Source organism: Cervus canadensis, chromosome 6 (assembly GCF_019320065.1).
Source record: "Cervus canadensis isolate Bull #8, Minnesota chromosome 6, ASM1932006v1, whole genome shotgun sequence".
In the NCBI taxonomy this organism is placed as follows: domain Eukaryota; kingdom Metazoa; phylum Chordata; class Mammalia; order Artiodactyla; family Cervidae; genus Cervus; species Cervus canadensis.
The window spans coordinates 19,304,415-19,321,593 of NC_057391.1; the positions used below are offsets into that span (position 1 = coordinate 19,304,415).

General features: G+C 48.7%; 1 protein-coding gene across 3 annotated transcripts; it reads left to right on the forward strand.

The window, feature by feature from the left end:
• Positions 1 to 2,723: 2,723 nt before the first annotated feature.
• On the forward strand, positions 2,724 to 16,328 carry TBC1D21 (TBC1 domain family member 21). 3 transcript variants are annotated; one of them, XM_043472830.1, is made up of 11 exons: positions 2,812 to 2,909; positions 9,740 to 9,847; positions 9,982 to 10,085; positions 10,980 to 11,074; positions 11,845 to 11,955; positions 12,111 to 12,211; positions 13,102 to 13,198; positions 13,547 to 13,647; positions 14,942 to 15,058; positions 15,708 to 15,791; positions 16,171 to 16,328. In XM_043472830.1, the coding sequence occupies exons 1-11, from the start codon at positions 2,850 to 2,852 to the stop codon at positions 16,201 to 16,203; spliced, it is 1,011 nt and encodes a 336-aa protein (XP_043328765.1). In that variant the 5' UTR covers positions 2,812 to 2,849; the 3' UTR covers positions 16,204 to 16,328. The 3 variants fall into 3 exon arrangements, with proteins under 3 accessions (XP_043328767.1, XP_043328765.1, XP_043328766.1); XM_043472832.1 differs by lacking the exon at positions 11,845 to 11,955 and having other exon boundaries at positions 2,724 to 2,909; XM_043472831.1 differs by lacking the exon at positions 9,740 to 9,847 and having other exon boundaries at positions 2,850 to 2,909.
• Positions 16,329 to 17,179: the final 851 nt, after the last annotated feature.

Here is a 17,179-nt window from a genome sequence, read left to right on the forward strand (position 1 = left end):
GAGGCAGGGTCAGGATCTGAACCTGGGTTTTTCTGGCATCAAAGCCCACGAGCCTTCTCATTGCACCAGCACTGTCGGTCACTCCGCCAGGCACCTCTCACCATTTCCACACAGGAAACAGGCATGTTTCAGTTTCATTGGGGTTCAGAAAAACTGTACCACAGATCAGCGCTGCGTGTGTGCCTGCTAAGTCACCTCAGTCGTGTCCGACTCTGCGATCCTGTGGACTGTAGCCCGCCAGGCTCCTCTGTCCATGGGATTCTCCAGGCAAGAATACTGGAGAGGGTTGCCTTGCCCTCCTCCAGGGGATCTTCCCCACCCAGGGATCGAACCCAGATCGGCATTACAAATAGCAAATAAATAGGCAGTGTGGAACAGGCATGGATCTATAGGCTCTGGTGGGGGTGGGGGCTAAGTTATGACCAAGAGACTCCCATAGCCACTCTCTCTTCTGAGTCTGCCTCCCCACCACTGTCCCGGCAGACCCTGGACAACCAGAGTCCTCAGAGCAAAGATGGACTGGGAGGTTTTCTCCCTCCCAGGACTTCTCTAAAAACAAATGCTCCATCTCTCCAACATTTACCCACACTCTAATACCAAGAATAATATTTTAAAACCTGGGATTCTTGTGCCCTGAAGAATCCCCATATACAGGAATTTAAAGCAGAAAAGTGGGCCCCCATCAGGGAGCAGGGGAGTGTAATGCAGGAGAATCTATAGAATTTGGAAAGTGAAAGTCACTCAGTTGTGTCCGGCTCTTTGCAACCCCATATAGTCCATGGAATTCTCCAGGCCAGAATACTGGAGTGGGTCGCTGTTCCCTTCTCCAGGGGATCTTCCTGACCCAGGGATCAAACCCAGGTCTTCCGCATTGCAGGCGGATTCTATACCAGCTGAGCTACATGCAAATAAATGGACATGAGAAGGACCATTCAGCCCTAGAGAAAATGAGATTGACACATGTAAATCCCTTATAAGAATCAGAAAGAGGGGAAAATGGGATCAAAATCCTTCTCACTTCAGCGCAGGATCCTGTTTGAATATTAAGTCTCCATGCAGTTGCTATGAGGCTTTTGTAATATGACCAAACTATACTGGCTAATTGGGGAAGGGTTATTATCTGCAATTTGCAGATAAGGAGCCAGAGGTGAAAGGAAGTTCAGTAGATGATCTATGCCCGTCATGTTCATTTTAGAAGCCACATCGGATTTAGCACTCAGATTTTCCAACTCCCTGCCTGATCCTCAGCTTCTCAGGGCAAAATCATAGTTAATTCTCAGTTGTCGACATCGTTGATGTGGAGGAACAGAGGCATAGATAATCCCAAATGGTGAGTAATGCCCTTGCCAAGCCTCCCACTCTGGACATTTGCTTTGAAAGGCGCAGAAGGACGGTATCCTGCTGTTAGAGGTTGCCCTGTCCTTATTCCACCCCTCCCCTACTCCAAGCTGCCCCACCTCCTGCTCCTTGAAGACCTAGGAGCAACAGATCAAGAGGAAGAGGCTGTCATGCTTTCCTAGGGTGGGATGTAGTAGTGGAGAGAGGCAGAGAATAAAGCGTTTTGATTTAAAAGGCTTCCTACAGTGCCGCAAGCGAGCAGAACAGTAACAGTAAATGAGACAGTGAATTGTGTCCACTGAAGAATTCCATATGGACGCTGATTCATTATGCTAATAAGGAAGTGCAAGCCAGAGGCTGACTGTATTCTGATTTCATGGCTGGGGGATCCATGGCTCAGAAGGGGGCAACATCCAAATTTGAGGTCAGAGTCCACGCTCCAGCTCTAAACTCCTGATTTCAATTTGGTTGGTCTAATTACTATCCTCTCCTAATGACTAAGGATGCTTTAGAGCCAGATGGCTTTAACGGCTGAGACCTGAGCAGGAATGCAAGTGATGCTTAAGGTGGAGAACTGATGCTGGAGCCAAGAGAAGCCAGCTCCTCAGGTTCATTCAGCAAATACTGAGCACCCACCAAGTGCCAGGAGATGGGGCTGGCACTGGGAGGGGAAAACACAAGGATCAGACATTGACCTTGGCCAAAGGAACTCAGGGAAGGAGGGGGGATGGGGCACATATAGAAACCTCTGTAATATATACATAGAGGAAAGTAAGAGGAGATCCAAGGGCTTCATTTACTCTTCTCTTCAATTATTTGTTCAGTCACTTGGCCATTGTCTTTAGTGCTCTAGATATAAAGATAAATGAAACTGATCTTTTCCCCGTGAAGTTACCATCCAAATACCTAATATGAGTCACCCGGGGAGTTTTTCAAAATACAGTTCCCCATGTCCCCAGCCCAGACATTCTGATTCTGAATCTCTGAAAGTTATACTCAAGAGACCTAAATCTCCTATTCTAGGTGCTTTCCAGGTTTCAGTGCTAGTCTGGTGGGATAACAAGTGAAGGGGGCCCAGAAGAGGGACTGCCAGAGATGGAAAGACTTCCTGGTTCGCCTCTTCCAGGAAGCCCTCCCTGATCAGCCCAGCACACTGGTCTACATGTCCTCTGTAGACCCCTACATGCCCTCTACAGCCCCCATTACACATCCTGTGAGTACTAGTTTTTCTAGGCGACTGGGAAGTTTAGTCCTCTTGGTTCTTGGGTGTGTCTTACCTCTAAAGTTGAGTGCTCCCATGTTCCAAGGCCATTGTGACGAGCATTCCAGGGGCTTTATGACACATTGGCTGGCTCTGTTCAAGTACAGGAGATTAGCAGAGGCCCAGTTCCTCCTGGGAAAGCACCTCATCCCCCAAAAGGAAGACCACCTTCCCCTGCTTAATTAAAGCATCACTTAGGGCTCCAAGTAAGCTCCAGTCAGAGGCTGCTTGAAGACAGCCAGCAGGGGCCATGACCACCCTCTCTCCCGAAAACAGTCTCTCTGCCAGGCAGTCGGCCTCCTTCATCCTGGTGGGTGTTCTTCATCAGCTCCGAGTCCCTGCCTCCCCAATCTCTGGTTTGCATTAGGGCTATTTTCCCCTGTTGGGTGGGAAGGACCAGAACCCTGAGCTGGCCTAGAAGGCGGAGCAGGGTAAGTTAAACCTTGGTCTCACCATCATCACCGACAACAGGACTGAAAAACACAAGTCCTTTCTTTACCCTTCTATCTAAGCCAGTGTTACTTTTCCCCTATTAGTGACATTCTAACTTTAACGAGTTCCTGGTTTGCAAGTTGTCTTACAGATGCTGAATTTTCCTTGGTGTTTTTGCCAACAATTTTGGCATGCTGCCACCAGGTGGCAGTAATGCTTTTGTTAGCAGGTGGTTCCACGTCCAATTAATAAGAGAAGCTATTCATTTGAATTCAGCCTCAGTCATAGAATTTTCCACACTGTATATTTTTCAAAATCATAGTGACTAATTATAATGACCTTAACCAATCTCAAGTCTCATGAATCATTGTGATTTAGAGAGTGATACATAGAAAAGCAGAAATGCAAAATGGGTACCTCTCTTCCCTAGTTTTAAATGTTACTGCTTTATTGCAAGTTATCACCAGGCCTTGATTTGAATTTTCTTTATATTTCTCTTCATTTCTCTAAACTTAGAGAAGGATAATAATAAAATAACAAACTGTCATATGGCATTTATTATGTACAATGACTGTTGTAAATGATTTATTTACAGTCAGTCTCATCATAACACTGTGAGGTGGATGAAGCTATTACATTCACTTTATAAATGAGAACATTGGGCCCGGGGGGGCTAAGCAACTTCCTACAGACCCACAGCTAGTAGATGGCGGTGTGCTCTGCTCAGCTTCAGTCATGTCCAACTCTTTGTGACCCCATGGACCACAGCCCACCGGGCCCCTCTGTCCATGGGATTCTCCCGGGAAGAATACTGGAGTGGGTTGCCATGCCCTCCTCCAGGGGATCTTCTTGATCCAGGGATCGAACCTGCATCTCTTACTCCTCCCGCATTGGCAGGCGGGTTCTTTACCACTAGCGCCACCTGGGAAGCCCAGTCAGGGGCTGAGTGGGTATTTAAACCCAAGCTGTGGAGTCCATCTCCTAATCAGTGATTCTCCAAGCGTGGTGACTGAGTCTGCAGCATCGGCATCAACTTCGGTCTAATAAGGAATGCAGATTCTTGAGTCCCAGATCTTCTGAACCAGAAACTCTGGGCGTGGGGCCCATCGATCTATAGTTTCACAAGCCCTCTGGGTGATTCTGACATGCACCTAACTTCTTCTTTGCATCAAACGGATCTCCAGTTGCTCCGCGGCATATGGGATCTTACTTCCCAACCAGGGATCGAACCTGCATCCCCTGCCTTCCAAGGTGGATTCTTAACCACTGGACCACCAGGGAAGTCCCTAAGCCATTTTTTAAAGATAACTATACTACTCTGATGATGCACACTCCACACCTGGGTTGATAAATATCACCCAGATAACTCTCAAGTCATACACATCCCCCCTAAACTGTCTACTCTGAATATGCCTGCCCTCCTTGGGAACCCCCTCTTTCCTTGGGAGGAGTCACCGACACGGCTATGGTTGCTGTTGGGAGTATGTCTTGTCCCACAGTTGACCTCAGGCTTTACTGGGGGCTCTGTTGCTGCGCGGGATGTGAGAGCTGGACCATAAGAAGGCTGAGCACCCAAGAATCAATGCTTTCAAATTATGGTGCTGGAGAAGACTCTTGAGAGTCCCTTGGATTGCAAGGGAGATCAAACCAGTCCATCCTAAAGGAAATCAACCCTGAATATTCACTGGAAGGGCTGTTGCTGAAGCTGAAGCTCCAATACTTCGGCCACCTGATGCGAAGAGCCGACTCATTAGAAAAGACGCGGATGCTGGGAAAGATTGGCGGCTAAAGGAGCAAACTCCAGGAGACAGTAAAGGACAGAGGAGCCTGGCATGCCGCAGACCATGGGGTCGCAAAGAGTCGGACACGACTTAAGAGACTAAACAACAACCGTTGCTATGAGGACTCAGAGCAACATGGCATCCAAAAACCCTTAAAGAAAAGTTTTCTTATCCTCCCACCTCTGGCCCCCTTCTCCAGGGGGAGCATGACCCAGCTTTCCCCAGGTTTGCCGGTAGAGAGCTTCACCCTGCTGAGGTACACCACAAAGGCGGGAAGAGACTTCCACACATGCTTTGCCTAGCAGTACTCCTCTAGGGAGTACTAGGAAAGGTGTTATTGGGACTAGGAAAGGTGTTACTGCAGCACCTCACGGACTACCAAAGTCTCCTGCTGGAAGACCAGGGCCTTGTACCCAGATAGTGGGCAGGGTGTTAACAGGTTGGCAGAGCAAGGAATAGAGGAATATAGGAGGATGAAGATGGAGTTGAGTTCACTCAAATTGAGATCACTCCATTATTTTGAAGAACCCCAGATACAGATTCTATGGTTTCTGGCATAGACAGGCGGTGTTGATGTACTAGTGAAGAGAGGGAGGGGACTTCTGTGGAAATTCCTATCGCCATCCCCCTTACCTCTCCAACCCCGACCCACCAAACTGTAGACCTCTGCAGTGGTCAGGCTTTTTGAGCTTGTCCTTGGCTTGCTATGGAGAAGGAAATGGCAACCCACTCCAGCATTCTTGCCTGGAGAATCCCATGGACGGAGGAGCCTGGTGGGCTACAGTCCACGGGGTCGCAAAGAGTCGTATACGACTGAGCGACTTCACTTTCACATTTCACTTTGGCTTGCCAGCAAATGTCTTACACGTTCTTGTGAGTGCCCGGTAGTTTGCTTGGGTCCAGGGAGATACAGGGAAGAGGATGGGCAGAGAGAAGTACAGTTTACTGGAAGAAGTCAGTGGCTTTTTAAAAACAAATTCAGCCAAGGCAAAGTAGGCAGATGGCCAATTGTTGCAGGTAGAGATTTAGTGACGCAGATTCTCCAAGCACTCAGCAGATGCCTTCTTGTGATGTTTCTAATTATCTCTGCCTTATTATGTTGATGCCATATCTTTTATTATAGTGTTCTGTGAATATAGCTTTGATTAGTTTGCCACTTTCATTATGTTTAACCCTTTTTTCATGTCTTTGTTCATCATTTATATTTTAATCTTTCTGTGGCATTTAATTTTAAAGTACCCCTGTTGTTAACAGCTCAGTCCCTCAATCATATCCAACTCTTTGTGACTCCATGGACTGTAGCCTGCCAGGCTCCTCTGTTCATGGGATTTTCCAGGCAAGAATACTGGAGTGGGTTGCCATTTCCTCCACCAGGGGATTTTCCAGACCCAGGAATCAAACCCGTGTCTCCTGAGACTCCTGTATTGGCAAGCTGATTCTTTGCTACTGAGACACCCAGAAAGCCTAACAGCTCAAGTAGGGTGTATATTTTTTATTTAAACTGAAAATCCTTGCCTTTTACACTCCCTGGTGACATGGCATTGGAGCTAAGCACCCTGACTCTTGCACCAAACAACTCTGGGTTCAAATCTCAGCTCTGATATTTACTGTGTGACTTCAGATATACTAAGTAACGCTCTAGACCTCTGGTTCCCTAACACATAAAGCAGTGTAACAATTTCACCTGCCTCATAGGTGGTTGTGAAGATTAAACAGTTGTAAATATAAAGTGCTTAAAATAAATAAAATCAGTGTTTTTAAAGTGTTTACAACTATTAAGGAAACTTAAGCATTTGTTTCCATAATTTATTTGGGTTTCAATCATTTTATGCTTTATGCATTTATTGATTCCTTGCTGTTTCCTGTATTGTTTATTTTTTAAAGTGAATTAGAAGGAAAATGTACTATTCTGATAAATCTCTAATTTTAAAAAGTCAAAAATAAAATAATTTCTTACACTATCCTTCAATCTAATAAAAAATTGAATTTGTAGTCAAAAATCTTCCCACAAAGAACACTCCAGACCTAGCTGGCTTCACTGGTGAGTTACACCAAATACTGAAGAAAGAAATAATACCAATTCTACACAAACTATTCTAAAAAAATTGAAAAGCGGAATAGGTCCCTACTTATTCCATGAGGCCAACATTGCCCTGATATCAAAATCAAAAACATTACAAGAAAACAAAATTATAGACCAAGCTCTCTCATGAACAATGATGCAAAAATCCTAAATCAAACTGTAGCAAATAATATCCGATGATGTCTAAAAAGGATAATACATCACCATGAGGGTTTATCCAAGGAATGACAACATTCAGAATAATTCAATGTAATTTACTGTATTAACATACTCAAAAATGAAAAACCATGTGATCACCTCCATTGATGCAGAACATCCATCCCTGATAAAACTCTCACCAAACTAGGAACAGAAGGGAACTTCCTCAGCCTGATAAAGGGCATCTGCAAAAAGCCTACAGTTAACATCACACCGAAACATGAAAGCCCAAATGCCTTCCCTCTAAGGTTAGGAACAAAGCAAAGACGTCTGTTCTCACCACTTTTATTCAGCATTGCCCTTGAAGTTCTAGTCAGTGCATAAAACATGAGAAAGAAATAAAAGACATCCAGCTTGAAAAAGAAGAAGTGAAACTGCCTTTATTCACAGAAAACATGACCATCTATGTCAGGGTTGGCAAACTTTTTCTGTAAGGGTCAAAGTAGTAAGTACTTTAGTCTGTGTGTGTCATACATCTCTGTTGTAACTACTAAACTCTGCCATTGTAGCATAAAAGCAGCTGTGGACAACAAATGAGTGAATGGGCATGACTGTGTGCCAATAAAACTTTATTTGAAAAAAAAAATAAACAGCTTGAAGGCCAGATTTGGCCCATGGGTTATAGTTTGCTGATTGCTGGCCTATATAACAAGCCCTATTGATCCACCAAAAAAGCTACTAAGACTAATGAGTGAGGTTAGCAAGGTTGTAGGATACAACATCAATACATAAAAATCCGCTATATCTGTAAATACTAGCAAAGAGGAGTTGGAAGTTGAAAGTTTAAAAATGACACCTTTTACAACACCATCCAAAATATGAAATATTTGTGAATAAATCTCACAAAATATATCAATAACCTACATACCAAAATGCACAAAACATTGCTGAGAGAAATTAAAGAAGACCGAAATAAATGGAGAAATATACTATGTTTTATGGGTCAGAAGATTCAATAGTATTATCAATTCTCCACAAATTGATCTATAGGTTCAATGCAATCCCCATCAAAATCACAGCTGCCTTTTTTTTTTTGTAGAAATTGACCAACTGACTAAAATTCATAAGGAAATATATTCCTTAAGTTCAGTCTTTCCCTTTTATAATGAAAGATCCCAGGACACAGCCCAGCTCTTCCTATTCCCTTCTACTTCCTGCCCAGAGTTGCAGTTTCTGAGTACAGGTTGTGAGAACATGACGGCTATCAGAGGGCAGAAGCCTGGCTCTGATCAGCTCAGACGACAGTGTCTATACAATTGGGACGTGGCATCAGGGCAGACCCTGCTTGCCAAGGTTAGGCCAAGGCCAAGATTTTTTGTACCTTCTTAGGCCCATATATCCTATTTTGGTTTAGAAGATGGAGTATGTAGGAGTCATTAAAGTATTTTGCTTGATCCATCTTTACCAAACAGAGTTAGCGGAAATTACCCCACATTTGGGCCTGTGGGCTGTAATTCTTAATTTCCAGTGCTGTTTTGTCTCTGACACCTTTCTACACCTGTGATCAATAGATCAGCATCAGCAGTGCCCTGGGAGTTTGTTAGAAACGTGTCATCTTGGCCCCCACCCCAGACCTTTTGAGTCAGAATCAGAATTTTAAGAAGATCTTCAGGTGACTTGTATGCAAATTTAAGTTTGAGTCACATCTATGCATATTCGGGTATCTATTAATGGGAAGTTGGGAATATATATATCAGACATGTCTAGTCACCTGCCAAGCTCTCTATCAGCATACTTTCCAGACTGAGATGTGGCACTTCAAGATATTCTCTTCAATGCAAGACTCCTCTAGGCATCTTCCCCTATTCCAACAGGAATTCAACTCCTAATTATTGTTTTATGAGCATTTTAAATTATTTTGCATGTACTGTACTCACCTTTCCCCAACACACACACACACACCCTTTATGTAAACAGAAACCATCCCTTATGATGTACCATTTTATTCTTCTCGAAAAGGTAAAATGGATCTCATAGATGTGTTCAATTAGTACTTATTTTATTTTTCCATTATCAAGGCAAGGATACATTATAGTTATAGAAAAGCTTGAAAATACAAGCAAAAGGGAAAATTACTTATAATCCTATCATTCAAAGATAATCACTGTTTTGTTTTTAGGTGGTTTTTTTCAGGGTTTTTTTTTCAGTCTTTTTTCAAACAGGATTTTTATAGTGGTTAATTCACTTTAAGAGTATATAAGGTGTGGTTTTTACAGTATGTAACAGAACTTTATGGAGTTTGTACATAGACAGAATACAGACTGAATATACAGCTTTGCTTTCTGCTTTTTTCCGTTAACATTTGTATTTTCCCAGATTATTACTCATTTCTCGTATCGATTTAAATGCTTCACAATATTCCACTGAGCATATAAACCATAGTTTATTTAACTGTTCCCTTATTGCACAACATTTAGAGAGTGCTTGCATTTTTCATTCTAGTAAGTAGTGTGCAATGAAAACTATTGTGCATACAGCATTTTTCTATATATTTTCAGTAATTTCCTCAGGTTAAAATTTTCAGAAGTGAGTCAGAGGCTGTGAACTTTGATTCATGTTGCAAAATCCAGAGTATATCACTTAAAACTCACTCTTAAAGAAAAGCCAAAGTTCCTAATCGAGGGCTGAGGTGGTTGTCCTTGCCAGGTGAAGAGAAAACCACCCATTGACAAGACGGAATGGGATGGCTTCTTTGACGAGAACGGTCACTTGGCCAAGTCACGAGACTTCATTTGTGTCAACATCCTGGAAAGGGTACAGTCCTAAGCTACCCTTGGCCTCACCCTGGAACTGGGGGCGTGGGTGGGCAAGGGGGCGGGCATGGCATTGGAAGGGGCTCTTTCAGGCATTCAGGGGGCTCACAACCTCTCACCTCTGCCCCCACCCAGGGCCTGCACCCCACGGTGAGGACAGAAGCCTGGAAGTTCCTCACGGGCTACTACTCGTGGCAGAGCTCCCAGGATGAGCGGCTCACGGTGGACAGCACAAGGAGGTAGAACGTCTCAGATCCTTTCGAGGGAGGGAGGTGACAGCGTGGGTGGGAGGGGGTGCCCACCGCAGCCTGCTAGGTTCACACTGCTTCCTTCAAATGGACTTCTCTTTTCAAGAGGCAAAACCCCCATGGCTCTCCTGACTCAGGGGGCATAGGCACCTCCCCCACCCGCACCCTGGACCCTGCACGCCCTGCCTGCTCGTGATTACCAGTCCACACCCTGCCAACTTGAGCTCGACCCTAGCACCTCCTCGCGCTGCCCCTCCACCCTGCCCAGCCCAGCCATCCCTAGGCCTGTGCGGCCTTCTTGAGGTAGGGAATATCCACACGCTCAGGGGCCAGCCAGAGAACACTCCAGGACAGTTGGGGATCTAGGGCCCCCAGATAATTCAGCTCAAGATCCTTAATTAAGTACACCTGCAAAAGATCCATTTCCCAAAGAAAGTCAAATTCACAAGTTCCAGGGCATGGACCTATCTTTGGAGGTCACCATTCAACCCACTACACACCCAAGCTCATTCCAATGATGGGCATGAAACCCTGCCTCATCCAGTCCTTCCAATCCTGAGGCTCAGGTGCTACTGTTAGCCCACTCTACAGACAAGGAAACAGAGGCTTAGGGAGGGTCAGTGATATCCCCGAGTCTTGATATCCCCTAATGGCAGACACCCAGTTCTTAAATTATGGATCCAGGATTCAGGTGCAGTGGTCAGACTGCAGAGCCACCTCCCCTGCACTCCAGACGCCCATCAGAGGATGGTCAGGGTTGGGCAAGTTGGGGGGATGGGGGGCAGCACAGGGGGCACGCACCGCCTGGGTCAGGGCACTGCTCGGAGTTCCCCTGCCTGGCCTGGAGGGAAGGACGCCTCCTTCAGCCTGGGTCTGTCCTCACAGGAAGAATTATGAGGCCTTATGCCAGATGTACCAAAAGATTCAGCCTCTTCTGGAAAACCTGCACCGGAACTTCATAGAGACTCGGAACAATATCAGTGAGCCGAGGAGGGTGGGCTGGGCCCGGGAGGGGAGGGTTGGAAGCCCTCCTCCCCGGCTCTTCCTATGTCACGTCTGTGCCCTGGTTCCTGGGTGCTACCTTGACACATGCTGCGAATTTTGCCGGCTCAATCTCGGTTAGTCTACCAGCCCGGCTCCGCCGGCTGCCCCAAGTGGCCCAGCAGCGTGTGTCCCTGGGTGTATGCTCTTTCGCTGGTTGTCTACATCTCTTCCCCTCTTGGCCTTGAACTAGGTTGGATTTGAACTGCAGGAACGCAGGACAAAGGGTACAGACTGCTCAAAGATTTGGAGGCAGGAGAAATTCCAGGCAGCTCAGGTTGTGGTGAAGGGTAAAGCTTGGTGGTCTGATGTATCTTTTTTCATTTCATTTTTTTGGTTGCTGCGCATGGGCTTTCTCTTGTTGCACTGCATGGGCTTCTCGTTGCAGTGGCTTCATCTTGTTCTAGAGCATGGGCTCTAGCCCAGTACTAGCGTCTGGGCTCAGTACTTGTGGCACTTGGGCTCAGTCACTCCGCAGCACGTAGGATCTTAGGTTCTGGACCAGGGGTAGAACCTATGTGCCCTGCGTTGGCAGGAGAATTCTCAACCACTGGACCACCAAGGAAGTTCCCAATGTAAACTTATTCATAGCCCCCTTCCCAGGATGTCCTGGGTCCAACCCTCTTGGATTGGGGGTAATAAACTCACCCATGGACCTTCTGCTAGACGTGATCTGGTGACGCCCACCTGTCCCTTGCCCCCAACCTAGCATACGACATTAAAAAACTTTATGACAAAGACCCCCTGGGCAACGTCCTCATCGATAAGAAGAGGCTGGAAAAGATCCTGCTCCTGAGTTATGTCTGCAACACTCAAGCAGGTGCACCACAGAGCTGGGGATCCCTTCAGCTCCCCCTTCTCAACTCCTTCCTGGGACAGTGCCCCTGCCCCAGCCCAGGCTCTGCCGTAACCGCCCCCCCGCCCCGTCATTCCCCCCACGCCGGCCCCTCCTCACTGGTCCCCCATCCACTCCAGAGTACCAGCAGGGCTTCCATGAGATGGTGATGATTTTCCAGCTGATGGTAGAACATGACCATGAGACCTTCTGGCTTTTCCAGTTCTTCCTACAGAAAACGGTGAGAGCTGGGCCTGGCTTAGGGACCTCCGCGTTCCTCAAATGACCCCTTGAGGTTAGGCAGGCATTGGCAGCCCCAGTCATTTCCTCCAGCCCTGAAACAGCCCTCTGAGTCCCAGAGGAGCTTCTCCCAGAAAAAGGCAATGTCAGCCCCAGTGGGGTTTGTTCTGGGTTGGGGGGTGGAAGCATTGGAACTGAGAAAACGAGGATAACGATGCACTGGGTCCAGCTCTTGTCAAACCTTGAAAGGTTTGGAAAGGCCCAATGAGGGCAACTTTCCCCTAGCATTCCCCCTGCCCCAAGCATGGCTCTGTTCCTGCAAATCCTCCATGGCTCCCTACAGGCTCTGTAATAGAATCCCAAAACCTCAGCCAAACATTCCAGGCCTCTTGTCTTCACTCTTGTCTTCACTGCTACTTTTACTTGACCTGCATCCAGGCCCTGCAGGGACTCGGTATTCCCACACTGTGAGGTTGAGAGCTTTAAAGGTGCTGCTCCCTGTTACTCCCTTTCCCCATAATCTGTGAGAGGCTGCCCAGAACCCACCCTCATCCCCTTCTCCATCCCTGAAACAATGTGCCACTGCTCTTTCCTTGTCCTGATTGGTTCAGACCCATGGTATGTGTCTGGAAGAATATCTGAGTTCACTGCATTGTAAGCCATGCCCGGTCCATCTCTACATCCCCACCACACACACACACACATGCACACATCACACAGACAAGATGTGTGTTTATGAACACCCATACTCCAACACCCAGACACATACAGAGACTCAGGCCAGGCCCAGCCAGACACACACAGGGCCTCCAGCATTGGGAAGTTGATGGAGCAAGGCTGACTCATCTGGTGGTTTCAAGGGGGTCCCTCCCGCCCACTCATCTCCCCCAGGAGCACAGCTGTGTCATCAACATCGGGGTAGGCAAGAACCTCGACATGCTCAACACCCTGATCAACTTCCTGGATCCCGTGTTCGCTGAGCACTTAAGTGAGTGGCCCCCTCTGCCACCATACACCTCCCTCAACCCCAGGGAAGGCGTGGGAGAGGGCCTGGACCCGGTCCAAGGCAGCAGCTCCCAAGCATGGGAGAGGAAGTGAGATCATTTGGTCTTTTCTTCAGCCCAGAGAGGAGGGTTCATCTGAATGGGGGTTAGAATCTGGACAGTTGAAAATCCACCCTGAACACTCTCCAAGGGCAGATGGAAATGTGACAGCCTGGGGTTTTTTAATTTCCCAAGTGTGTTTCCACACTCAGTTGTTCACCCATGTGTTTTTGCTTTATCTCCCATCCCCTGACCATGGCCCCTGGGCTGGTGCCCGGCTTCTCTCCCCACAGAAGGGAAGGGTGCGGGGGCTGTGCCATCCCTCTTCCCCTGGTTCTGCCTCTGCTTTCAACGTGCCTTCAAGACCTTCGACGATGTCTGGAGGCTCTGGGAGGTGAGGTGCCTGCTGCTCTGGGGCAGAGGGACAGGCCCTCCCCCTGGGGCAGGCGGCAGGGAGGCCCTTGTCCTTGTTTCTCTTTACTGCCGGCTTTGGAGGGGTTCGATTTCTGGGTGGGGAAGATCCGCTGGAGAAGGGATAGGCTACCCACTCCAGTATTCTTGGGCTTCCCTGGTGGCTCAGCTCATAAAGAATCTGCCTGCAATGCAGGAGACCTGGGTTCCATCCCTGGGTTAAGAAGATCCCCTGGAGAAGGGAAAGGCTACCCACTCCAGTATTTTGGCCTGGAGAATTCCATGGACTGTATAGTCCATGGGGTCACAAAGAGTCGGACACAACTGAGCAACTTTCACTTCAATTCACTTCACTTCATTTTGGATACAGTTCAGTGGGATTTATTGGGCCAGTGACCCTGCTCCTGCCCTGTTGAGAGGTGTGAGAACATCAGCTGATCCCTCTGTTCATCTTATCCCTCCACTGCACCTTCTCAGGGCAGCGCAGGCAGGAGGGGCCTCGAGGCTCGTGCAGCAGAAGTCTGGTCGGTATTCAGCTTCCCTGCCACCCAGCCTGCCCAAGGGCCCTCATTCTGCTCTCACGTTCCCAGCTGCCTCTTCCTTGGCGTTCCCCTCCACCTGAGTGCCCACACCTGACTCCTGGAGAAGGAGGGGCCCCCCAAGGACAGGTCACACCTGCACTTCTTTGACCCCAGTCTCCAGGGCAAGATGCACTCCCCCGGGAACACACCCACCGCCCTACCCCATGGCCATTGCTGCCTGCAGGATTGGGCCTACGGCTCAACCTGGCATTCAGTGCCCCACAAGTCAACTCCCCCTACCTCACTCCTCACTCCTGGCCTGTTGATCTCTGTGCTCAACCACCATGCCTTTAGTGATACCCCTGGACTGCTGACTTTCCATCAACTGTTGTTTTGCCAAAGCACCACTCAAAGCTAGAGAGAGTTACCCAGTCATTCTTGGCATTCTCTCCCCCATCTCTCTCTTTCTTCTTTCCTGCTCCCTCCCTTCCTCCTTCCCTTCTTCCTTCTCTCTTTCTCTCTCTCTCCCTCTAGCTGATGAATTCCCTAAAGCCTTTTTCCCTGAGTCCCCCAACAGCAAGCACAATGCCTAGAACCCCAGAGGTTGAATGAATGAATGAGAGTCAATGAATGAGCACATGGGCAGCAAGGCCCAGGCATGGCTGATGGGTCACGGGCTTGGTGGGTACCACACCATCCTTAAGGGCATCTGCAGTCTCAGGCCCAGGCCAGACTGAGGCTCATTGGCCCCTGCAGGTGCTGCTCACAGGGAAACCCTGCAGGAACTTCCAGGTGCTGGTGGCCTACAGCATGCTGCAGATGGTGCGCCAGCAGGTGCTACAGGAGAGCATGACGGGCGACGACATCCTCCTGGTGAGAGCGGCCTCCTGCAAAGCCCAGCCCAGCCCCACCGGCTCCCGGAGACCCCTGACACAGACTCAGGGGCCCTGGCTGCCCCTGGGCAACAGTGGGGAGACTGACATACTCCGAACACCGTGCCAAGTGCTTGTATAGACCAGCTCATGTAAACCTCCAGACAAGCCTGACACAGAGGCATGATAACCATCATCATCACCAGTACCCCTGTTTAGCATCTGGGGGAGCTGAGGTCCTGAATGGTTCTTAACCTTGAGGCTGGATTGACTGACAGTTAACTCTTTGGCCCTAGGGTCCTCCTGTGACAAAAGACCTAGAGTTTTCCAACAATTCTGAAAAGCAGCTGAAGTCTTTGATCCAAAACATCTTAGATGGCACCCCCATCATAAAACAAGTCCTCCCAGAATCCCATGAAAAACTCGGGGAAACCCTGGGGACCCTCTAGGGCCAAGAATGAAAGCTGCATTCCCCATCTCTCCAATATATAAAATTCCGAGGGTAAAATTCAGGCACTGTGCCAAGCTAGTTGAGAAGAGATTGGGTGGCCCCAAGTGACTGCCGTGAGCAGCGGCCTCGTCCCGGTGAAGCAGCAGGTCACTGCCTGTGCCCAGGGAGACCTGCTTCCGCCCACCTTCTTCCGGCACAGGCCTGCAACAACCTCATTGACCTCGATGCCGACGAGCTGATCTCCGCCGCCTGCATAGTTTACGCTGAGCTCATCCAGAAGGATGTAAGTCACTCTGATTATTTGTCCTCCTTCCCTTCTTCCTCCAAGAGGCCTCCTCCGATCACCCAAGCCCAGTCCATGGCAGGTGTAATTCAACTTCAGAGACATAGCCTGTGCTGTATTCTCTGCCACCAACCCACGGGGATTGCTCTGCACAGACTTCTCACTGTTTGCATGCATAATTCGTGCTTCACCGAGCAGACTGTGCTTCCTGAGAACCCAGCCCTCATCCCTCATTCCCTGCATCCATCCGGGTAGATCGGGGCACAGGGCTGGGCACCCAGGGGCTCAGGGGAACATTACTGGCTGAATGAACTGAAGGATGCGAGCGACAGACCAATGTCTGTCCACCCCTACCTGTGAGAACCCTCCTCTCCCCCAGGTTCCTCAGTCGTTAAAAGATTTCTTTCTCTGAGACTGCTAACAATGGACAGACGCCCTCCATGGACAGGAGGAGGTGGTGCTTCAGCTGTGAGGTCAGGATGAAGTCCAATGGGCCATTCGGGTGAGGGTGTAGGTAATACATCTGTGATAACAACAGCCTTCTGGAGTCATGGTTTGCGGTGAGCAGTGTGTTTCCTGGGGTGGGGAGTGAGGGCAGAGACAGGATTGTCTGATGAGAAGAGAGATGGGAGGGCTAGAGAAAGGGCACATAGTGGGAGGAGACTGCTGGTCAGCAACTCCTCAGGGGCTGAGGGTTTGCCAAGGCTGCAGTGGTTCTGCACCAGGCAGCAAAAGGTTGAGGGCATAACCGACTCTGTGAGCGGACTGCCTCCTGTGGAAGAGATGGACACGTCCAACACGCTTGCTCAATCCCTGGTCCGGAGAGGGGGCCCGAGCCCAGGGCTTCCCACCCCATGGCTCTTCTATACTCCCCACACACGAATCATATATGACATTGTTTTTCCAGAACCCCCCCAGCAGCCTGTGGAAGGACACAGCACAAATCTCTGGCTAGCAAGAGGTTCCCTCCTTGGTTTCAAAGCCCCTCACAATTGCACCTTCATTTCTCAGCCTGGAATGCCACCTCAAACTAAACTCCCCTTTTCAGCCTTAATCCCTCCAGGTAGTGCCATCTCTTCCCTGACTCGGGCAAAGCAGTCTCTCCCTGAGGGCAGAAGCTCCTGCCACCTGCTCTCCCCAAAGTGTGCACCTGCCCCAAGCCCCCCACCCAGCCTGCCCATGCTCTGAGGGTGACCCTGAGGGCAGACATGAAGACTGGCCAGAAGAAGCTGAACCTGCAGAGAGACAGGAGTCTGGCCAGATGCTTCCACAGCTGCTTGGCAAGCGTGTACACCTATTGTGTGTATGTACATGTGTATGCATACACATGAGCCCTGCCCAGCGGCTACACTTTTTCAGTGGGGGCTGATGGATGGGCGGGAGGGATC